A 24,590-nucleotide genomic window follows, 5' to 3' on the forward strand; every position below is an offset into this window, starting at 1 on the left:
TAATTACCTGACGTTAGGCGGCTCCGCGTATATTTAAAAACAACTGTTTTCCCTGTACAGATCGGTCTTTGTGTCTCTGCATGTTTTCAGGATGAGACACGAACGTCTAGGCAAATTTTATGGTTGACCCCGATATCAAGACTCAGTCAAAGGCAACGTTTTAGCTCGAAACAAATAGCTGTTATTTTCCAATTAGCCTGGCATTTTACATTTGCAGAGCGAAGTCACTGAGCTGCGAGCGAACTCCAGCTGAAAAGGAGAACGGGGAGGGAGGTTGACGTCAGTCGCGCCGTCCCATACTCGCGTTGGAGGGGGAGAGCGCGAGGCGCGCCAACCAATGGCGGTGTACGAAAAAAGTAGGTCAACGGAGGAGTGAGGTGTGAGAGGAGTTCGCGTTAGCATTGGTTGTGTATAGGCAGCGGGCGCGGGATGAATTTGGACCAGCGGCGCCTTTATGCGGCGGCGCCGCGAATGTAATGGAATGTGGCGGCCGGGCCACGTGCGCGTAGCAGGCGCTGCCGTGAAACCAAGTCTGATCCAACATGTTGCGTTTTTGGGTGCACCAACAGTTACCGAAACATGACTGAAGCTGGTTAGGCCATTCAATTCAATCGTTGTACATCGCGGCATCGCGTTTTTCAGGCGGAAAGTATGTATATGTGCGGCTGCAGGCGCGTACAGGTGTCCATGCAATTGAAACGCGATACCCAAAACGCATGGTCGCCAGCGCTTTTTGCACTGACTGTAAGCGCTGGGGAAACCAAACTGATGCAATGAGGTGTAGAGTGAAAGCGAGAACCTTTGTAAAGCATTATGACTGCATTTGGTCCCACGGCACTCACTTATGGCGCAAAAAAAAAAGAAACAGCGGAAGCCGCGCGCTGCCAGCGCTTCAATCGCTGAGCACTTTACATCTTTTCCGACGCTGATTTGCTATGGTCTACTTGTTCTAACATTAATAAAAGAGCCGTTCATAAGCAAGAGCTTCGTGTCCCACTTGCCTGTCTTCGCCTCCGCTGTGTAACGGCTCCGGAGCTTGGGCACCGAAGGTGAACACTCAGATGTGTAGTCATTTTGCCGTCTTATCAGTGTATCCGTCTTCCTTTAAAGGTATATTTTCCTTCCTAGCGATTCCCCACTCACGTTGCGTCCGGCACATGACTGTTTGCTGTGCATCGACTGCGAGCGCAAACGCAGCGGCGTGTTGCCACTCGCCGCCACCGACGGCTCCCGTCGCGCTAAGCTGTGTAAAATGGGCCGTGACTGAAGATTGGGCTAGTTTATAAGACATGGGGAAGCATTGCAAAGATAAAAGAACTACAACGGACAGAAACGGGAACTTACTGCCACTTGTGCGATCGGCGAAGCAGCTCAAGAAACAGAAAAGGGAAGACATATGCGTCTCCTTTTTTTTTTTTTCTGTCCATAGTTTTTGTGTTCTTCGCCTATTTACATAATTAAATACGCGACAATGTTAACGCGCACAGCAAAATAACATCTGGAATATAACTGCTTGAGTTCCAAGTCTTAGCTTGCCGCGGTGAGCTCCGTTCGCGCGTGGTGCATTTGCACCGCAATTTGCGCTCGTTTTCTGCTTTATATACTACCTGTTGCCACGAGTGTGACCTGCCTCGCACAAGTGACGACCTTTCTCAAAAGCAGACGCACGCAAATGCGTTTTCCGGTGCGTCAGCCCTTAAAACCCGCCGTGCGAAATCACTGAAAGCACCGAGCGCCTTCGTCCTGTCGTCTGCTTCACATGCCAGTGCTCCGACAGCTGCCGTCCGCGGCGATGTTCGCCATAGCGAAGGGTTCGGTTTGCCATTTTGAAGCCAAATTCAACATAGCAAATTCCCAATATAGCTAAACCCCAACATAGCAAATCCCACCAGAGCGCCAGCTTCGCTGGACTTCCCTCCCTCTTCACAGGGTGGAAGGGCTCTGACATTTTATATAGGGTGTGTTCCAATTCTGCCCAGCATCGCAGACTGTCTAAGTAGACAGCTAAGGAGACAGCCGAGACAGCTTCGAGGCGATGTAATGGAACGCGTTTCGAGCCATCTGGATGATACAGTGCCTAGAATATACTTACGCATATTCTAGGCACTGTAGTATGGAAGACGCGTCTGCGACGAGACTCCACCTGGCGGCGACAAGAAAAAGTTGAGAAAAGCACGCATTATTTCTGTATTTTAAGTCCTTGCGCCTGCGAACCTTTGAAAAACACGATGTGACTTACATTAAGAGCGTAGGAAAGCACGTCTACGTTTTCTTGTGCGCAGACGACCTTCCTATCGCGTTCCAAGCATCCTGTTTAGCCGCCATCTTGTTTGAACAGGAAAGTAGCCTGCATCGTTTCTGACTTCGATGCTGTCTTCACAAAGCTGTCTACTTTGACGCCTTCGTGAGAATTGGAACGAAACTTAAGATGGCCGCTGTCCACTTAGCCGTCTACTTTGCCGTCTACGGCGAGTATTGGAACACAGCCAGAGGCTCAGTATTGAACAAAACAAGTTTTAATAAAAAAGTTGTCGCAGTTTCACCTGAAAGGCGAAGCATCAATTGCGATAGCAAATTTGTAGAGAGCTATACGGATAAGTGGTTCTTGAGGGAAAGGGAAAGGTTGGCGCTATCTTCTGCAGCCCTTGAGGGAGCACGGCTCAGCGCGTAATGATAGTAGCCTTATCAGCTGTATAAACTTGGACATGCAGCAGCACCGGCAACACGCAGAACTGTTGTCGACGCCGTCGGCGTCTTGCCCGCGTTCGCACAAAATGCGTGCGGCGTTGGTGACTGTTGTCGGAGCCTCTGATATAAATAGGCACTTGGTTCCGCAGCTAAACGTCGCCTCCCTTCCCTCCCCCTCCCCCCCCCCCTACGGCCTTTCGTGCGTCAGAAGAAGGCGCGTTTGCTCTACATATATGGTGATTGTAAAGGAGGAAAGAGACGCCTACTTCTGCAGCCCTTAAGGGAGCACGGCACAGAACGCGCGTTTGTTCTCCGCCGTGCGTTCACTCCCCGTGAAAGCGCGCGTCCCTCGCGCCCTTTCACTCGCACATACAGCGTTCGGCGGCGCGCGGCGACGATTTCATCTCCATTGACGTCATACGGAACCTCACGGCGACGGCGACGCCGACGGCACAAATCTGCTTTGGAGTGTCCATATAATTGCTATCGCAATAATAGAAATAAGCAAATGGTCATTTTTATTTTTGTTCTTCTTTTCGGGTTTTTTATTTGCAGCGCCCGAAGGTTCAAATGCTGCGGTCGGTGGTAGCTGCCGTGTCACGTTTGCTGCCTGCATGGGCTGACGGTTCCAAGCCACGTTTTGTCGCCGAAATCCGCTGCACTCCTCTTGACGAGATGCACCGCAATGTACTCTTCTCACGTCGGTAATACACATTTCAATGTCATTATAATTGATTTGTAATTATTCATTTTGTAACGTATTTGTGACTACTTTCACTGTTCTTATAGCGCACAACATTAGGGCTAACTTCATTTTGGGCACCACCTGGGTCCACCACAAACAAAACAGGTCTTAGGCCCCACAAACTAGCAATCACGCATTCGATCCATTTTGGATTGCTTTTATTTTTAAAAAATGATACTGCTGCCGTTATTAAAAACAATAGAATCTGAACAACTGTACAAATTAAAAGAAGTGCGCTTGCGGTGCAATCTTCATTGCTGCCGTTAGTGTTTTTACGATTGTTGCGAATATAAGAACAGCATTTAGGCTACCTCCACGCCGACACCTTTGGCAACTACAGAGGTTACAGATCGACACACTTCGCGCACATTTAGAAAGATCGCCGCGGGTACTAAACACTGAACTTTTGAACTTCCGGTTTGATTTAACAAACGCCTTAAAAGATACGAGAACTAATATCAATAACGCTCGACGTGAACAGTTCTGAAATGATAAAGCCTGGTTGTCCTCTGCCACTGTGTCTCTTGGAGTAAAAATACGAAAGCAAATACATTTCTAGAACTCATTCGATGCTAATGACCTGCGTAGCAGTCAATTAGCGCCAATCGATGCCAATGTCATTCGAATCTAATAATATTAAATTCTGCAATGTGAAGGTATATTACAATGACACTATCTGGTGTGTGCCACAAAGAATCGACTAGGAATGGATACATGTACTATTGCGTCTAGCTGTACTCGTCGGCGGCTCCGAGATCTCACAAGGGCGGGCGGGTCGGTACGATCTCGAATGCCAGTTTGTATTTTTCTGAATCTAAAAACTGTACTGAGGTGACCTTGTAAAAAAGAAAAGAGCAAGGCACCGCTGACTCTGCGCTATTGAATAAATAAATAAAATGTGAGTATGCATGGAGAGAATCAAGGTACGTCACAAGGTACCTTGTCGCTTACCAATGCTCTTCTGAGTCTTCTTTCATAACCTATACGACACGATTGAGGACCCCCAGTTTGGTTCAGTGCAGAAAAGACCTTGCAATGCCGAAGTATAAAGAAAGGCCCTCCTGTTTCGGGTTTGGCTCCTGGAGGCTGCCGGCGTTTAGACGCCGAGGAACTCTAGCATGCGCTACGACCAACCACCCCAAGCTCAGATAGTATGCTATCAGTGCGGCCAGACAGATTAGGTGTAGCGCCAATGCTACAGCCAACGAAGCACGTCTAACATGAGGCAAGAATGCAATCGAGAAGGTGAGTCTGTCTTTATTCCTATACCCCGTATGTCGCCTTACACCTGTTCGGACGGCAGAGCCGATAAGGGAGCTTAAAGGCAAGTGGAATTATTGTTCCTGCTCTTCTTGACACTGGTTCAGATGTATCGCTAATCCGCGACTTGTTCATCGACGAGTAACAAGCGGAAAAAAAGATGGAATGCGCATCTCCGCCTGCAGATGGCTTCAAGCCGTGCAAGCCAAGCTGACGGCTGTGTTCGGTTGCGCATCAGCTTTAACGTCAGGAGTAAGTGGCAACGTCTTCTCTGCTTGCCCGCGGCTTGTCTGTTCTAGTGTTACCTTATTTAGATTGTCTTGAGGACGCATGTATCCCGCTACCACAACACCCTGCTGTGTAGCAGCCCTGCAACCCACCGTTCCCAAGCATGTCATGGAGGTCCTGAACAACTTCCAAGGAAATGTTGTCATAGCGTGTTTTACAAGTTGTCTTTAATTTTGCGCAGTTCAGGCTGCTCCGTAGTGATGTATGACCAGGGTGATCTTCTGTTGTGATTTCGCTGATAAGGTGCGCCGTGGCTCTGTTCTTTCCAATGTTTCTGCGCAGCTACGGCAGCCCGTGTATTCTTTCGGCAGTAAAGCTCAATTGAAGTTCGGCGACTATCCTCAGTGCATTCTTTCTTTGTCCGGCCTTTACACGCGCCGATTTAAACATGTTTCATCAAACGTCCAACGCACTTCTTGTAAGCTGTGTGTATATGTTTGTGTGCATGTCTCTCACTCTGCGTGCGTGTGTGTGTTCTTGTGTGTATTTATGCGTGTGTTTATACGTATGTCACTATCTATGAGTCCCTTGTGTTTGTGCGTGTTTGTGTTAGCGCGTGTGTGCGTGTGTCCTCAGTATATACGTGATGTGCGCCACGACCTCTTCCTGTTTTCTGTGTACGGCGACTGTTCGGGCAATCGCCGCCCATAGTAAGTACCTTTGGTGAAGTTGAGCGGCATGCCGACGCCCTGGGCCTGGCACTTCGTGAGCACCTCTTGGCCGCCCACCGCGACTCGCGCCAGCAGCTCCAAGCCGAGGCAGGTTCCCCACAGGGGGAAGTGCGTCCCGTTCCGGTTTGCCTGCGGGAGCGATTGATTGATTGATTGATTGATTGATTGATTGATTGATTGATTGATTGATTGGATCTGGCTGCGAAGTTTACGTTGTGGTGTGAGAGAGGCCGGATCTAGTTCAGTTTGCCATGGAAGGAGGACGGGCTGAGTGAGTGAGTGAGTGAGTGAGTGAGTGAGTGAGTGAGTGAGTGAGTGAGTGAGTGAGTGAGTGAGTGAGTGAGTGAGTGAGTGAGTGAGTGAGTGAGTGAGTGAGTGAGTGAGTGAGTGAGTGAGTGAGTGAGTGAGTGAGTGAGAGATCTAACTGTCTAACTCACCTCCATCGCCAGATCATAGAGAATGGTGCCCGCCCTGCCATAGCTTGAGTTCACTGCGTCCACGTCACCGCCAGGAAGCAAAATGCTGCGGATTAGGATAAAAATGTTACGTCAACAATCAAGCACCAACAAATCGCGAGCCTATACGAGCAGACCCCCCTGCGCGTATCGCGCTCACTGTTTACGCGTTGAAATAACTGATCTACATCAACACAATGTTATGGATGGACATTGCTTCTATTATGCAGTGAAACTTCACAGTAAAAAAAAAAAATATTGTGGCATAAAACGTCTAAGATGATTGTCAAGGACACCGATAGGCGTTCTCGTGAAACGTTTTTGCATCTCTACACTTCCATCCTGCCATCCGTAGATGTACAAAAATTTATGGGCGCACCACCAGACACGCGGAATGGCGACACAACCTCACTGCCAACGACAATACCGAATGATACCACGACGCCGTATATCTTGTAACCCCTGCGCCTCCGTTTAAACTCCTCAGCAACGTCCACTGTCCGTAGTACCCTGGCTGCAACTTCGTTGGAATAGCTATCCGTCAAGCGACCGCGCTCGACGTGAAGTAGTCTCTTGCGCATGGGGCACTGTTAATATGTGTAAGGCTAGTTGCACATTATGTGGCGTTGGAACATCCATTCTGAGGGATCGGCCAAGAATGGGCACATACGAATTTCGCATGCCTAGCACTGTATAGTTGTCTGCACTGTCACACACCCGGTGTCCCGTGTCGTCTGCCCCATGACGTCTGCTCGGCAGGACAGCGGTCAGCACACACCTATAGTGACTCAAGCTAGTAGAGAACTTCGGTCGCTGGATACGGGGCCACTGTTTATTGGCTCGGTGTGGTATAGACAGATAAATGCGACGAGCATACCAACTACGTCAGGTTTCAAACGGTACAAACGGAGTAACAGAACGTCCAACAGGTTCTGGTCACGTCGGTGTGATAACAGAACCGAATCAGCCCGAAAGCGTCTTGACCCCCAACGTCCGCTCTTCGTGGTATACTGGAATACCATGAAGAGGAATGTATGTACGTGTGTATGTATGTATGTATGTATGTATGTATGTATGTATGTATGTATGTATGTATGTATGTATGTATGTATGTATGTATGTATGTATGCATGTATGTATGTATGTATGTATGTATGTATGTATGTATGTATGTATGTATGTATGTATGTACGCGTATGTATACATGTATGTATGTATGCATGCACGTATGTATGTATGATGTATGTACGTATGTATGTACGTACTTGTGTGTGTATGTGTGCAGGTATGTGTGTATGTATGTATGAATTAGTGTATTTTTTTATTGTCGCTTTATGCATTGCCGCTCAAGGAACCCCTTCAAGGAAAAAATAAATAATGAAGATGATCATAACGATGATGGTGATGTATATAATAACTCGTGTGAGCTGAAAATCGTGACGTCACGAAAACGCTGAGGGGAAATAAATGAAAGCGGGAAGAAGGCTCAAATGGCCGCCGTATTGAAAGTGGCGAATACAGGGCGTCCGTCTACACCCTCCGGCAATTGTGTTGCACGCATAGATATAAAACCCAGTGCGGAGATGTGTTTGACAGCGCCACTCACGGCCCTGGCGGCAGACGCGGAACATTCGTTTGAAACCCACCGCCACTGCCCGCGTGGGTCACGTTATTTCTCCCTTTTAACTATCATGGTTCGATCGACACATTTATAACTTACCCATTCAAGGAATTGAAGATCTTGACGTAGTAGTTCCGTTCACGCTCTACGCTGAAACGATTGGGGGGGAAAACGTGGAAGGAATGCACGTTAGAAGAAACATTCTGATACATCCAGGACTTTTCATGACAAAACAGCGGGCGTCGAAGTTGATCCGACATGTCGCTGTATAACACAGCGTCTGGTCATTCAGTACAGGTTTCTGGACATCAGTCGTATAGCATTGGCGGTAATAATACGCAAGGTCTTCAACGTGAAGCTTCGTAAAGCGTTATTCAACAAGTTGTCCAAAGTATACTCAATATGCACGGCGTCACGCGCGATTCGTTTCGCTTGTAAAGAACGTGCACGTGTTTGTACATGTGTGCTTCTTTTGTGTATATGCATACGACTCGGCGTTATCGATTTTAAAAAAGAAAGCGCGAAAGTAGACCGATTTTTTTCTCCTTTTCCTCCATTTTTTTTTTTTTATAATGTGGGTAAAACCGATCAAGCGTGAAATATTTGCAATATATACTGCACATTTGTAAGCTTCAAAACTCGTGATAAACATCAGCTTGAGTTTGATCAATTTTAGCTGTTACGACGCGACCAATCGTGCTCGGGTGGACAAACGTATATACTGCCGATCTATGCGCGTCTCAACGCGGCCGGATAAGATTAAACTTAGCTCCGATTGCGTCATGCGTGGCGCGATAAACGGCGCCATCAACGCACGCGACGCATGCGTGGTCGAGTAATGGCTTCTTCCCTCTGCACAACGACATCAAAGTAAGGTGCGTGGGTAGAGTAGTTGCAAAGATATAAACGATAATGCTGGGAAAACAAGGGGGAATGCGGGAGAAGACAAGTCCACTTGTCGAAACGTTGGCTCCTGCTCGCACCTTGTACTCGTGTTGCTCAAACGATAATGCTGTAACACGATAATGTTATAACACGTTAAAAGCAACCCCCTTTTTTTACCGTTTTCATAAAGACGTTTCACGTCAAAAGCGGTGGATAAGCACCACGCAAGAAAGGTATTCACGGCAAGAAGTGAATGTTCATCTGGAAAAATATATTCACCGAAAAGAAAACGAACTTTTCAGTCGAAACAAGAAGCGAAAACAGTGTATAGAATTTCAGGGAAATAATTATCGAAAACGCTGAGCCGTAAGTACATGTGTTGTGTTGTGTGTGTGTGTGTGTGGTGTGTGTGTGTGTGTGTGTGTGTGTGTGTGTGTGGGTGTGTTGTGTGTGTTGTGTGTGTGTGTGTGTGTGTGTGTGTGTGTGTGTGTGTGTGTGTGTGTGTGTGTGTGTGTTGTGTGTGTGTGTGTGTGTGTGTGTGTGTGTGTGTGTGTGTGTGTGTGTGTGTGTGTGTGTGTGTGTGTGTGTTGTGTGTGTGTGTGTGTGTGTGTGTGTGTGTGTGTGTGGTGTGTGTGTGGTGTGTGTGTGTGTGTGTGTGTGTGTGTGTGTGTGTGTGTGTGTGTGTGTGTGTGTGTGTGTGTGGTTGTGTGTGTGTGTGTGTGTGTGTGTGTGTGTGTGTGTGTGTGTGTGTGTGTGTGTGTGTGTGTGTGTGTGTGTGTGTGTGTGTGTGTGTGTGTGTGTGTGTGTGTGTGTGTGTGTGTGTGTGTGTGTGTGTGTGTGTGTGTGTGTGTGTGTGTGTGTGTTGTGTGTGTGTGTGTGTTGTGTGTGTGTGTGTGTGTGTGGTGTGTGTGTGTGTGTGTGTGGTGTGTGTGTGTGTGTGTGTGTGTGTGTGTGTGTGGTGTGTGTGTGTGTGTGTGTGTGTGTGTGTGTGTGTGTGTGTGTGTGTGTGTGTGTGTGTGTGTGTGTGTGTGTGTGTGTGTGTGTGTGTGTGTGTGTGTGTGTGTGTGTGTGTGTGTGTGTGTGTGTGTGTGTGTGTGTGTGTGTGTGTGTGTGTGTGTGTGTGTGTGTGTGTGTGTGTGTGTGTGTGTGTGTGTGTGTGTGTGTGTGTGTGTGTGTGTGTGTGTGTGTGTGTGTGTGTGTGTGTGTGTGTGTGTGTGTGTGTGTGTGTGTGTGTGTGTGTGTGTGTGTGTGTGTGTGTGTGTGTGTGTGTGTGTGTGTGTGTGTGTGTGTGTGTGTGTGTGTGTGTGTGTGTGTGTGTCTTTGAGCAATTATGTTTGGCGTGCGCTTCTGTTTTCTCTGCGCGTTTGACAGTTTGTTCTATGTGTGCTCAACACGCTTTTTTAATAGGGTGTGTGTGTGTGTCTGTGTGTGTGTGTGTGTAAATTTCTTTACCAGCGACAGACGTTCTGCTAAGTGAGTTCCGCAAAAGCCTTTAACGGCTTCGCCGAAAGGGCTATAACGTTATATGGCCGCCACTGGCTTTGTCAATGTTCTTACAATATAGGGGCCACTCTGGCTCCAGCTTGCTCGACGAATTTCACGTACGACGCGGCGATGTACGTCTGGTTCCGCATTCCGCACGCCTCACAGCCGTACACTTCTTGGGCCAGAATTCCTGAAACCAGATCCAGCAAACGGTACCGATTAAACCACTTTAGTTTAAAAAAAAGTATAAAATATGGGATTTTTACATACACTCATACCCAAATCCGTACATTAATTTATAAAGGCGAAAGCCTTATATGTCTCATCGTTCAGACGACCTTCAAAGTCCTTGAGCGAAAAAGCGTCGACGACACGAAAGGTACAAAAACTATCATCATCTATGGCTGATACCCCCCTTATGTCTTACCTATATGCAAACGCTGAGGCAACAGCTTTGCTGGTGTGCGGTCATCATCAATGGCTCGTACCCCCCCTTATGTCTTACCTATATGCAAACGCCTCACGCAACAATTTTGATGATGTGCGGGTCACCGTCGTCATCCTGTTCTGTGAGTAAGCGAATTAAGAGGATGAGTAGGCGAAGAGGATGAGTAAGCGAATTAAGACGATGAGTAAGGGGAATGACTAAGCGAATTAAGGGGGTCAGTCTTTAATGCATCGGCACTTGGGCGTTCGCCTTCAAGTAGTCTGAGGGATAACATAAGGGACCCTGTGAACTTTTAATTGCATTTCGCCCCCATCAGAATGCGGCCGCCGCGCCCCGGGGTCGGAACCGTGACCTCGAGCTCAGTAGTGGAACGCCATAGTTGCCAAGCTACCACGGCGGGTTAGGTTAAAGATAGTCCCGTATAACAGTGAGTCATGCCTGTTCGTGAACTCTAAGGGCCCATTCACACTTGCGACTAGGCGAGGTCGCGCGACCAAGTTGGTCGCAAAGCGACCAGTCGCAAGTAGTCGCAAATGGTCGCTTTTCTCGAAATGCGACCGTTTCGGGCCAGTCGCTCACTGCTCGATTTTTCAGTCGCGCGACCGCAGTCGCAGAACAGCTGAACCAATCAGATGCGAAGGAACAGGACGTCCGTATACGCAGACGCTTATTTTACGCGGCGATGACATTTCAAGCAGACGTGAACGGCATATCGTGATACATTTCGGTTTAGCGACTCGTCGGTCGCATTTGTAAGTGTGAACATCGTTCGTCTTGAGTAGTTTTCTGGTCGCCAGTCGCAATTGGTCGCGCGACCTCGCCTAGTCGCAAGTGTGAATGGGCCCTAAGTCGCCTTACTCTAACTTGTTCTCACATTACTTCACTCTAATTCACCTTAATTCACTTTATTTCACATTATTTACCCATTACTCACCAGCAGCGCTGATGGCGCCGTCTTGTGACGCTGACATCAACTAGAGCGCATAGAACAATAACTATAGAGAACACGGCCCAAAGCTAGGAGAGAAATATTTCCAAAGTCGCGGTGCACGAGTTCACGATAAAACTAAGTGTGACGTGTTTAAAAAAAAAACTGTTTTGTCGTTCGCCTTTCTGGAGGCGGCGTACAACCCCCCCCTCCTTTGCCTTAAATTAGCTTTAAGTCTAGATTAGGAAACTTTCGTGATTGGTCGGCGTACGCACTCACCAATTATTGGCCGGGAAGTCGCGACGGCGCCCACCGTGAGAGCCGCCAAAACAGCGGAGGCCAAAACGAGCGACCGGTGCGGAGGCATGGCGAGCTCGATGTTGACGGGCACTTGCGCACGGCTGAAAAAAAAAAAACGGAAAGCACTTTGCTTGGTTTCGTTGGAAAGGTCAACCCGCCGTGGTTGCTTAGTGGCTATGGTGTTGGGCTGCTAAGCACGAGGTCGCGGGATCGAATCCCGGCCATGGCGGCCGCATTTCGATGGGGGCGCAATGCTAAAACACCCGTGTACTTCGATTTTAGGTGCACTTTGAACAACCCCAGGTTGTCAAAATTATTCCGGAGCCCCCCCACTACGCGTGCCTCATAGGCAAATCGTGGTTTTGGCTCGTAAAACCCTATAATTTAATTAATTTTGAAAGCTCACACGAAGCATCGGTACAGCGGCAAAAAAAAAAATGGGCAGTCACTTAATCAACTTTACGTGATTCGAATGAGAAAGCATTGTGACTTTTCTAATCAATTGGTTACGTCCATGATAAGTTACGTCATACGTGTCGCGTGTCCTTCACAAGTCTACCCTAATTCACCTTGATCTAATTTTTACCAACCTTGCTCCACCTTAAAACTTTAATCTGCTTTAATCTACCTTGTTCTAACCCGCGCTCACCTTAATCCACCTTTCTCTAATTTGCACCAACCTTAATTCACTTCACTCCACCTTAAGTCACCTTACTCTAACTTCTTCTAACTTTACTTCACTCTAGTTCACTTTAATTCCCTTCAATCCACATTATTTACTCATAATTACTACTACTTAACGCTGTTATACCGTTTACTATCTTCTGTATTGGGACTGACGTCATACAAGACGCTGATGACGTCACATTGAACTTTGCTACCACTCGTTGCGGACAACGCCGGCTATTCTGCCTCATGATTTTGCCTCATGCCATGCCTTCGCGTGGGGAAAAAAAAATTACATTTCGAGGTTTAATGTCTCGAACTGGCGCAGTGTGTTAGGAATGACGCCGGAGTGTAGGGCTCTAAATTATTTTTTGATCATTCCCGAGGAACGTTCACCCACAACACAACGAGGCCAGGCGCGCAGCCAGGGCCCGAGCACTCATCAAGACTGCCCTGCAGAACCCAGAGCTCGCGTCCTTTGTCGACGCGGCGCAGTATCCCAGATCAAACTCGTACGCGGCCACGGTGGTTGACCCCCAGGGCAAACTCCTGAACGCAGCGTTCATCCAACACTCGACGGCGTCCGTCGCAGAGCCAGTCGCAGTGGCGCTGGCTCTGTGCGATCCCGGGCACACCCAGATCTTCACAGACTCCAGGTCGGCGGCGATGGCCTTTCTCGCCGGCTCGGTCTCGGCCGAGGCTGCGGCGGTGCTTAGGACCCGCAAGCCAGGCACGGTCCGTCACGTCATCACTTGGTTCCCGGCTCACATGGGCCGGAACGTCTCTCCCGGCTCGATCAACCCCAATGAGCTGGCCCACGACCAGGCGCGAGGTCTCGTCAACCGCGCCGGTCTGAGGGGCCCGGCTTCGCAGGGGATCGACCGGACCACGGACCCGCTGCTTACTTTCCACGACATCACGGCTCACTACCAGCTGGGACGCAGGCAGTTCCCGGCTCCTCACCCGAAGCTCGGCAGACCCCAGGCCTCGGTGTTGAGAATGCTGCAGACGGGCTCATTTCCGTCTCGATCTAGGCTGAGCCACTACGCTCCGGGTGTGGTTCCCCGCTGCCCCGACTGCGGCGAGGAAAGGTCCACCTTTAATCACATGCTGTGGCAATGTTCAGCATTGCACCACTCGCCTTTTAACAGGCAAGAAGACTGGGAAGAAGCCGTCAAGAGCGACGACCTTTCAATCCAGCTTCGGGCTGTCCAAAGGGCCTGCGAAAGGGCCGAAGATCACGGTCTTCCGCCCCCGGTGCAGGTGCGGCCCGCGACTACGACATAGTCCCTTAGGACAAAATAAAGTTTCTTGTCTGTCTGTCTGTCTGTCTGATCACCTATACTATACTTCAACGAAAACCTAAATATAGGTGCCCGATCGTGTTCTTGGATTGCTTCGCAATCGAAATGCCACCATCGGGAATCGAGCCCGATACCGATCGTGTTCTCAGCCACCGCGGTGGGTATCATGGACGGTGCGTTGTAGTTGTATAAAGGGGCAGATTCAACTGGCTCGCTGCCTCGGGCATCACAGGGATCACTGCGCCGTGCGTGTCATACTTAACCCCTTACTGAATGATTTTCTGTAATACGTTAGCATTAGGACTGTCATAGGGGGAAAAAACGTGCATATATATAACACTCCCAGAGTTAGTTCCAGCTGTAAAACATAAATACCCCAGAAAGTGGATGGGAAAACTGCTCCGCGGTAGCTCAATGGTGAGAGCATCGCACGCGTAATGCGAAGACGTGGGATAGTTCCCCACCTGTGGACAGTTAGTTGTATTTGCATCCATTTTCATTTCCATTAATGTAACATTTTTTGCATTCGATTAGTAAGCGCAAGTAATTTCCCCTATGTTGTCCTTGGTGCCATTGTTGGTTGGCTTCTTATTATATATATATATATATATATATATATATATATATATATATATATATATATATATATATATATATATATATATATATATATATATATAATATTCTGTAGGTGTGGTACGCACATAGTTTATAGAAAGAATGGCCACACAAATTAAAAAAAGCAGACCTGCTTTGGTGTCACTTGTTACTTTTGAGCTTCAATGCATAAAACAGCGTTTTCTTAAAAGAAGTAACAGAAAACGCTGTTTTATGCATTGAAGCACAAACGTAACTGGAACACCAATGCATTTCGTCGGACGCTTTGCAAATTAATATCTCGAAACTGATGCAGATCTGGGATTTCGTTTTAAGTGGATACGCCTTGCGAACTCACCGACTATAATTCGCAGATGTAAATATGTGCCGTAAAGTAATTAAATCACAAATTAGTTACGGTAATTATGTCGATTATTTAATTAGGCATTTTGACTTCTCGTACAAGTAATGGCCGCCTCATCGAGTAATTTAGATCAAGAGTTAGAATTGTGCTATCTTCCACAGGCAACCATTAAAAATATTGGACATTCTAAAAAAAGAAAAAAAAAAACTACACCCGGTATATAAACGACCAGGCATGGCGTGTGTCGAATGAGCTTCTGAACAACACTTCGCAATGTAGGGAACGTGGTTTAAATCATGCATCCGGGACATCACAAAGGTACGACGTAATACGAACGCACTTGTTTCGCATTTACCGCTACATCGCCATTTCATTTTTATTTTCTTACGAAGAAATAAGACGGGCCTTTCTTTGCGTTACGTCAGATATGCCTAAACAAACATCACTTTTATTTTAAAAAATGACAGATTGTAATTTCTTATATAAGCTAAAGTTGTCGGGTAGTGATATGCGCCATGTAGTTTCCGGTTCCCTTTATGATCACGAACAAAGAAGAAACGTTTCTATTGCAGAAAGCTTGATAAAGAAATAACAGAATAATTCGAGAAACTTGAAACGTCGTTTTCGAAAATAGAGTGCATTTCTCGCAGCTCTAGCTGGTACAAGTTTCTATTCTTACAGTCGAACCCGGGTATATCGAGCACCCACATATAACGAATTATTGTGCATATCGAACAGCTGTAAAACCCCCTTGAAAATCCCACGAAAATGTATAGGGCAGGTGCACGCGTATATAGAACGGCCGTTCGCCACACCGCCACACACACCGCCACACCGTAGACCTCGACGTGCACTTCTTTGGGCACTCTGAGGTATTCTGGCACCTGGAGGTGGAGGAGAGAATGTGCAGTCATTTGAGCCCCGTCGAGCTGTTCGGCCAGAACCGCGCGTGCTACCTCGAACGTCAACGTTCCTTCTTTCCGATTTTCGCGGCGGCGTCGTGTGGGTTGAATACTATATTTGAGAGTTCATTTTGCGCAAGCGATGGCCGCTGCAAATGTAAAGAAAAGAATCGACTTGGACTTTGCAATGAAGTTGAAGAAAGTGGACCAGCAACTTTTTCTGCAGGTAAATAAATTGCGCTTGCTTTTGTTTTCCGAATTGCGTGCAGTAACTTAGAATCCCTCGGACGCGCCAATCGGTGAGCCGCCGTTTGCCTCAGGGCCCATTATTTTCTATATAGAATTACCTATATATATCGAAACTTTTTTGTGATCCCCTTCAGATTCCATATATCCGGGTTCATATATATGCAAGACTCATTGGACGAGACAGGGGTGAAAGAGAGATCGCCACGCACGCGCTAGCCAATCTCCGGAGCAAGGAACGCCCATCCGCGGCCGCTCACGAAGCACATTTTACAAGCACAGGCGTCTTCGAAACTAGAGAAAGTCAAAGCTGGCGACTTACGTCAAGCGCGGCTGACAAGCCGGACAGCGACCGTGATGTCAAAGCGACGTTCTCGAAGTTTATCGGAGACCCTGAGGGCCGCGTGGATGCGATCCGAAGTCACGGGATCCGTCACCCTCACCACTCATATTCTTTCGGCCGTCGACAGCTGCAATCGGAGCAGTCGATAAGACACCGGTAGCGCATGCGGTGTGGACAACGTGGCTGATTTCACAAACACACAAAAAAAAAAAAACAGGTTGATACACCGCTTGGTGATTGTCCGCAGACGTTGTCCCCCTATATATACGTTGTTTGTTTGTTAATCAGCACTGTCTGCATATGAGATGTGTATGTGTCCATGTAGACATCGTATAAGTCTACATATAGACATTTAATGAGATGCGTGTAAAATGTGTACCCTACTGAAACGTTCCGTATGCCACGCCAATAATTCCGCATGCTTTCCGTATAATTATACGGAATATGTATGGATTTCATGTAAATTATGTCATTTCCGTAAGCATAGTGCGGAAAACATATGGAATCATTGGAATGCACGCGGAGCATTTCAGTAAGAATATATGTAGACATTATATAAGTCTACATTATAAATTTAATTTTATAAGTGTAAAATGTCTGTGCAGACGTTCTATATGTGTATATATACTTAACCAATGGGCGTGCTCCGTCAACACCTCGTGAGAGGCCTTCAACAGAGCCCAAGAAAACGCTGCCTATACTGTCCAGAAGAGTACGCCTGTTTTCGAGAAAGAATCGAATTCGGGGGTTTTACGTGCCAAAACCAAAATTTGATTATGAAGCCACGCCATAGTAAGGGAATCCGGATTAATTTTTACCACCATGGGGATCTTTACCCTGCCCTCAATGCACGGGATAGGGGAGCTTTTTTTTTTTTTTTTTTTTTTGCATTTCAGCCCCCGTTTGCCATATTTTACCACCGCTCTCTTCCCCTCTCCCTAGTTAATGGCAGCAAACCGGACGCGCCCATCTGATAATTCACTCTACCTAATTATGCCTTTTCTTTCTCTATATATCTTCGTCGAATTATAGACAGCGGTATCTGGGCCACTATGTCTCCTACTGACAGGATAAATGCGAACGATCCTATAGAGAAAACAGGTAATTGCTTCTACACGAGCTGTCACTCACAGAAACAGGTAAGCATTCAGAAAAGAAACTTCGATTCCTGCTTTCGATCAAGTGCGCGATGTAGACGAAGCCACGGAAGTTAAATGTTTATATACATATATATCTGCTCCTTGGGCGAAACAGAACCCAGAACAATATCGTCCACAACAGCGCCGCTTCTACGGGTATTTGAAATAGAGTTTTAAAAAAGCACTGAATGCCGGGGACGCGCTGAGCGCTTGAGACGCCGTCTTGCGACGCTGAGCTCAAGTGCATGGGCTCAGAAATAAAATTTTCAACGGCCATGTTTTGCTCTGATGCTGGCGTAATGCTGTTTGGAAGCAACAAACGATGACGTGTAGTGCCTGGGATATCCTTCTACAGCGAAAGCTGTATATGGCTATAGGCGAAACGAAAAACCGTTCGTCCCATGTTTCTCTAAACGTCTCCGTTGGCTGCGCCATCAGTTACGTCGTTCTCTACGTCGAACCCAAGCGCGCGCGCCATTGGCAGCGCCGTTAGTGACGTCGTTGTCTGCGTCGTACCTACTCTGCCCGCAACGCCGGCTCCTCGGCTCGCCGTTGTCGCATGCGTTCAATATCACGAGTTAGCTCGGCGCCGTGGTTAGCAGCGTCCGCCCGCCATTGGCGCTTGCGTTTCACTTCGCGATTTGAACGTGGACGTTTCGTCGCAGCCGAAGCCAAAGTGCCGCTCGAGGCCCCGGCAAACGCGTTCCCGCCATTGCCACGTTGACGCTGCTCTGCCCGCAACGCCGCCTCCTCGGCTCGCCGTTGTCGCATGCGTTCGAAATCTCGAGTTAGCTCGGCGTCGTGGTTAGCAGCATCCGCCCGCCATTGGTGCTTGCGTTCCACTAGAAACACAAACATGTAACCAATAATTGAGGAACGCTTCAATACAGCGTCGGGATTAACCCACTGCTAAGCACCGGGGCCACACGTTTCAGCTTCGCTGGTTAACCATCTGTACGGAGTGCTTGGGCGGTGTTTGTTTTTTTTTTTTTTTTTTGCTTTCGACGAAAAAAACTAATAAAACATGAAAAAAAATTCTAATAGGTTGCGGTTGAACAAAGTTTCCCGAGATATCGCTGCCAGCAGTGCTGTCACTTGATGTTCCGGTAATGCATAATCTGGCATATTACACAGAAAGGCTAAAACACTTAAGGTGGTGTCGACCGGCAATAAACACGAGGAGGATCCGCTTTAGCTGATTTCCGGTAGCGCTTTACAAGCTGAGAACCGCTCTCGAACACAACGTCAATGACGTCACGGGCATGGACATTCCTGCTGCATGTCCTAAAAGCTTCCGTTCTCGTTTCCTTACCAATGAACTTCGGCGGAAAAAGAATATTTGGCAGAGGTGCACAAATCTGAGCAACACCACCTATAAGACAGCGAAGTTATGTAAGGAAAATTTCTCGCACTTTTCCGAAGTCCCCTATAGGTGTCTAGCTACCTGAAATCTACTTCAGTGTAAATACTTGGCCATAGAGCTGACTGAGCTTGGAGAGTTGGAATCGCGAATCCATATTAGCTAACCAGCGCAGAAATTCATATTCACACGATGGCACAAAAAAAAAAACAAGGATACCTAAGAACTTCTTATGAGTTGTAAATCCGAAAGCATATAATGTCCAATTGAACGCCGCTGAGCTGTCCTTCGAGTGAACTCATCGCGGACGAGCGAGCGCGTTGAGACGCTTGAGCGTTCTGATTTTGGCCTTACCCAGGCGCAGTTAGAACGCCGGTGAGAGCTTGAGCGGACAAGGAACGGGTGGATAACACAGGCTCCGAGGGCGAGGGTGACGTGGCGTCGCGTCGACGCCCTCTACCCTTTCGCAACACCTGGCGTGGTGTCCCCTTTCGCCTGCTCTGCTGCGTCGAGGCCCGCGAGCCAGAAAGCGCGAGCCAGCGTCACTCGTGACGTAGCGTGATCGCCAATGGGATCATAGTTTCTAAATGCAAAAACGCCCGTGTGCTAGCGTTGTAGCGCACGTTAAAGAACCCCAGGTGGTCAAAATTAATTCGGAGCCCTCCCCTACGGCGCGCCTCATAATCAGAACTGGTCTTGGCACGTAAAAGCCCAGAAAGTAGTAGATCCCAGTTTCGGTGCTACAGGCGCGCCGCCGTCTTTTCTCCTCATTTGGCCATTTGACGCTTTCGCATCTTAATGTAGACAGAGCGCAGTCTTCCAGCTGATTTTCAAAGCGAAAGACTTAGGTGTCTATGTTGGCGGTGCCCCTGGCCATGAGCTTGCGGTTACCTTGGCGAAACTGCGCCGTAACGAAAAAGGGCCCCCGCCACAAGGATTAAATAGACGTGTAAAAATGCTCGGATTGACGTCACATTTCTCAGGGAGGCTCCTGTAAAGAAAGTAAATTAGTGGCTTTGAAAAAAAAATTGGTGAATTTCGGTCAGCGTGGGAATCGAACCCAAGCCACCGCGGTGCGAGACAAGCACGCTTCCCTGCTCCATGGTGCTGGCTTACTAAAGGTGTACCTAGTGCGTGCCTGACTGCACACGTCACGTGGTCACAGACACGCACTCGTGCCACTGCTCGCGCGTTCGTCGTCATCATCTCCCACAGCTGGCTCCGATGCCGCTGATCATGGCTGTGTTCCAATTCTTTCCATCATCGTAGATACTCTACTTTGATGTCTACGAAGACCGCCAAGACAGCTTCGAGGACAAGTAATGGAACGCGTTTCGAGCCGTCTGGAAGACGCTTCTGCGACGTGACGCCACCTCGCGGCGACAAGATCAGAGTTGAGAAAAGCACACATTAGTTCTGTATTTAAGTATTTTCGCCTGCGAACCTATGAAAAACATGATGTGACTTACATTAAGGGTATAGAAAAGCGTGTCTACGTTTTTGTGTGCGCAGACTACCTTCCCGTCGAGTTTCTAAGCGCCAGGCTCAGTCGCCATCTTGTTTAGACAGGAAAGTAGCCTGCATCGTTCTTGACTTCGATGCCGTCTTCGAGATACTGTCTACTTTGACATCTTCGTGAGAATTCGAACGAGACTTAAGATGGCCGCCGTCCACTTAGCTGTCTATTTAGCCGTCTAAGGTTAGGCGAATATTGGAACACACCCCATGTCAGCGTTCCCATACTGCCCCTCGCGCTCGAGCCACTGCTCGCGCGTTCGTCCTCGTCTTCCACAGGTGGCGGGCTTTCGCCTTCGCGTTTTACAAACGTGTAACACTTCCTTAATTTTTTATTATGCCCTGGAAGCTGATCACGTCACCGCACGTTGGCGCCGCCGCTGCACGAAAACCGTTGTGGAACTCTACTACGTATAGCTTCGCCGTAAAGGCACTTTTGGCCGTGCGCTTCATTACAAAATAGGTTCCTCGATGTGTTAGCTAAAATAAGCGCGCGTCATATGACAAGTGGATCAAGCTACTATTTATTGCAAACCTCGCTCAAAAATTGGTTCGTAAATGTGAGATTAGTTTCTGGGAAAAAGTGTTGGCAGATGTACGGTTTTGTATTAACGTACTACCGCGACATAATGATGATAATAGCAAAGCGTATATGTCGTTCGTTTTACATAACATTCTCTACGTCCATACAACAGTTGTACGCGTGCCTACGGGTAATAAATTTCCGTGTCAACATTATCGCTTGTTGCGACCAAGGATACATATCTCCTTGGCAGCGACCTTGGCTGCGCTAACAAGCGAACTTTACGAGTGCCCCTTTCTGCCCACGTTTCTTTTTTTCGGCTTTTTTATTACGTTCTGTTTTTATTGGTCTAAACTCCCAAGAGATCTTTTTTCTTCTTCTTCTTCTTTTCTATACGCATAGAGGCAAGGAGGTTGTGAGCGCCCGCATAATCATTGTGAATTGTTCCCTTTATAACGCGATATTTTGTCGAATGTTGTAGTGATGCTGCTGTGTTGCCTGCATGTACACTAATCGAATGTCGAATACAATTCTTATACGCGCCCGCGTGGGGGTTCGAAAACACAACTTCCACTCGTCACGTACCTGCTCGCAAGGCCATATGACGCGTCGCGGCGGCTACACCACAAGTGTGCAAGCGTCGTCGCTTTCAGCGATGCCCGTGGTCCATAGCTCCGGGCCCACGCCGGATGGGGCCACAGCCTTTCGCGTCGCCAAGCTTGACGGTGCATACTAAGGACGCCGTCCGCACGACGCTCGCCACTGCGTACGCAGATCAATCCATCGGAATTTTGGCATGGCAGCCGCCATGTTACTTGCCCGCTCGATCATTAAACCCGCGGCGCTTACCCACTACTCTCTCGGAAAAGCTTGCACCCTTTGGGGACTAATCTTGTCACACAAGCGCCCTGCGTCTTGCACGCCTTCCTGTAAAGCTGCGCGCCCGGTACTTCCAGGTCGCGAGCGGCACGCGCGTTATCGCATTATCGACAGGAAAGTAGCGAGCGCAGAGTTTTCAAGAGAGCCAACGCAAGCGAGGCAGATGATTATTGTTGTGTGACGAGATAAGCCCCAAGGGGTGCAAACATTTTAAAAAGTGCTTTTCAAGTTTCTGTGCTAACCGATTGTTGGTCAATCACCCAGAGTGGGTAATGTGCGACTAACACGAGGGACTATATATATTGCCGTCTACGTGCAGGACCACACCCATCTAATTATTGACGTAAGAGCACCGACTTAGATGCAACGACTGCCGATAACCCCTTACAATACACAATTTAATTGCATGGCACGCCATTGAAACACAAAGACGAAAATAGTTACGCGAGACGGTCCACTTGCGCCCCATTGCGGACTTGGCACATTTTTAAACAACACTGGCTTTAAAGTTAGCCTTCTTCGGTGAGGATCCGTTTTGACAGCGTTTTCACTACCCTGTTACCCGCCGCCACGATCGTTGACGAGCCACTGCAAGCTAAGCAAGGGGAAGCTGACTAATCGGAGACGCCTGGCACCACTCTGCTAACTTCTGGTTCTCCTGGGTGAGGCCGCGGCAACTTTAGACTCATCTTCAGTGAGGATCCGTTTTGGCAGCGTTTTCAGCGCCCCGTTGCCGGCCGCCGCGATCGTTGAGAAGCCACTGCAAGCTAAGCAGTGGGAAGCGGACCAAGCGGAGACGCTGGCCCCACTCTGCTAGCGTACGACTCTCCTGTGTGGGGCCAGGGCAACTTTGCGCTGCTCGGACCAATCTCCTAGCGGTGCCGAGATGTCTTTGGAACAACTCTTCGAAAATCCCTAGTTTGGCAGAAAAATCCCTAGGTTTGTATATTTACGATTAGTTTTGACGAGTCATTAGTCCGCTCAAGTTGCCGCACTTAATGGTGGCGTTCTAGCGTGAAGAAACAAGAGCTCCAAACTCGGGCCATGCACAAAACATTTGTATCTTTCTATTGAAATTTCATTGCTTACGTAATTGTGCAGATGCCAATCCATATTAAGGCGGGCACAAAAAGAATCAGACAAAGCATTTATCATATCGTCGAACTCGCTAGCAGTCAGGTCCTCCGCTTAAAGGCCCAACCGCACGCACGCGATATTCAAGCGACGTGACAGGCACACCCTGTCGCGTCGGGAAGCAACCGCATGAACGCGACATCGTGAAAAAAAGTAGCGACGGATTTACATTGTTGTGCGAATAAATGCTATCGTGCGCGCGTAAATAAATTTCAATTTTATCAAAGGTCAACGTTTTATCTAGATCTAGCTAGCTATAAAATATGCTATCATCCCCAGTGGAAATCCGTCCCATGCCGCAAGCGTAAAATGCCGTGGCGCCATCTGTTGAGTTTAAAACACTTTCCCGGCTCTCGGTGGTGTCTCAGGCCTAACAGCGTCAAAACAAACAACCGATCTCAATAATAACAAGAGAGCGCCGATACTTAGTCCTCGGCTAGCGATGAGGTGAAGCGATGACTTTTTTTTTGCTGTCACAGCAGAGAGCTGGGCGACAAGCGATATTTTCTAGCTGGCCAGAAACCGGCGACAGCGACGGATCGCCCTTCGCGACAGCAAAACCTGTCGCTCGAAAAACGCGTGAATGCGGTTGCGCCTTCTGGTATTGTGTGCGCCCGCGCTTACGTGGGTACTCTTGCTCAACTCTTCTAGCACTCACACAAAGATGATCACACAAAGCTTCGCTGTATATAGATTCCAACTCGTTGGATCTACTGCATCCTTTTTTTTCGTCGTATAGCAAATTCCCATACGCGGCTGCTATCAATCAAGGGTGTTCGGATCAGTGCGTTTCTTCCTGTTACTGTGTATGAATATTGACACATTTCACGAAACAGGCTGAAGCGAAAATTTGCTTTCGAATTTCGACAATTACGTACTCCCGAAGGCAGACTGACGATCTGCCGCGCCGCCCAAGTAGGAACTTTGGCCTACTGCTTACTGGTGTTGTAGCCGTAGCGTATCAAACCACACGAAACTTGCGCTGCCTTTTCCCGGCTGATAAAAATTGAGGTATCCAAGTATCCTTATGCAATTTCAATGCGAAAGCATTACTCGCAACTGGTTAAGTCCATATGCGATGCAATACATTGTCACTGTCACATGTCCTTCACAACTCTGCCTCAACTCACTTTACACCACCTTACAAACTCGAATTCACATGTACCAATAATTACTAAACATTATACCTAAACGGCATACTGCGGACGTCACAACTTTTTGGTACTCGTTGCAGACGTCAGCTTTTTCAGCCTCGCGAGACATGCCTTCACATTGAAACGGACTAGTTTAGGCCTACAGTATCCCTTTATACAAATCCCTTTCAGCCCATTCTCGGTACAGTCGGCATGAACTGCAACATTGACAATGCTTTCAACGTGCAATATATCAAGCACAACGAGCAATTGCTCTGCAGCAAGCTTTCCAACGCGAGGGCATTTTGGAGTCTGAACTAAGCCAATGTTTAACTTAAAGCTGGAAACTAGCCAACACCTTACAGCAGTTTCCGAATGAATCGCACTTGGAATTCGTCTTACTAAGTATCGGTGATGAAAGTTTCAGGTCAAACATGCACAGCCCGGCATAAAACCGGCTCCCGTACAAGTGTGAACATGTGTGAAAAAAAAAAAGCAACGGCACCGCTTGCCTTTTGTTTAGTTTCACAAAGCCTCAAATCAACATCTTGAGTCGCTGTTCTATTAAATTCAAGTCTCATTTAAAATTTCCACGGCTGATACAGGCACCGCAGTGTAACTACAGCCCCAACGAAATTACCAAGTCCAGTGGAAAAGAAGCCCACCACGCTCTGAAAAAGAATTTGCCCAGAATATCAACACACAAGTGTC

The 24,590-nt window shown here is 47.9% G+C and overlaps 1 protein-coding gene across 1 annotated transcript in view; it reads right to left on the reverse strand.

Annotated features, from left to right (window-relative positions):
• Positions 1–13,021, reverse strand: part of LOC119454039 (uncharacterized) — a 65,421-nt gene extending 52,400 nt beyond the window's left edge. Inside the window, exons 1-6 of the mRNA XM_049667882.1 lie at positions 12,957–13,021; positions 11,754–11,875; positions 10,171–10,288; positions 7,828–7,878; positions 6,090–6,174; positions 5,640–5,781 (exon numbers count right to left, since the gene is read on the reverse strand). Coding sequence (XP_049523839.1) covers positions 5,640–5,781; positions 6,090–6,174; positions 7,828–7,878; positions 10,171–10,288; positions 11,754–11,875; positions 12,957–13,006 — 568 coding nt within the window. The 5' untranslated portion in view covers positions 13,007–13,021. The remainder of the gene's footprint in view (positions 1–5,639; positions 5,782–6,089; positions 6,175–7,827; positions 7,879–10,170; positions 10,289–11,753; positions 11,876–12,956) is intronic.
• Between the last annotated feature and the right edge of the window lie 11,569 nt (positions 13,022–24,590).

This window comes from Dermacentor silvarum, chromosome 5 (genome assembly GCF_013339745.2).
Source record: "Dermacentor silvarum isolate Dsil-2018 chromosome 5, BIME_Dsil_1.4, whole genome shotgun sequence".
Classification (NCBI taxonomy): Eukaryota; Metazoa; Arthropoda; class Arachnida; order Ixodida; family Ixodidae; genus Dermacentor; species Dermacentor silvarum.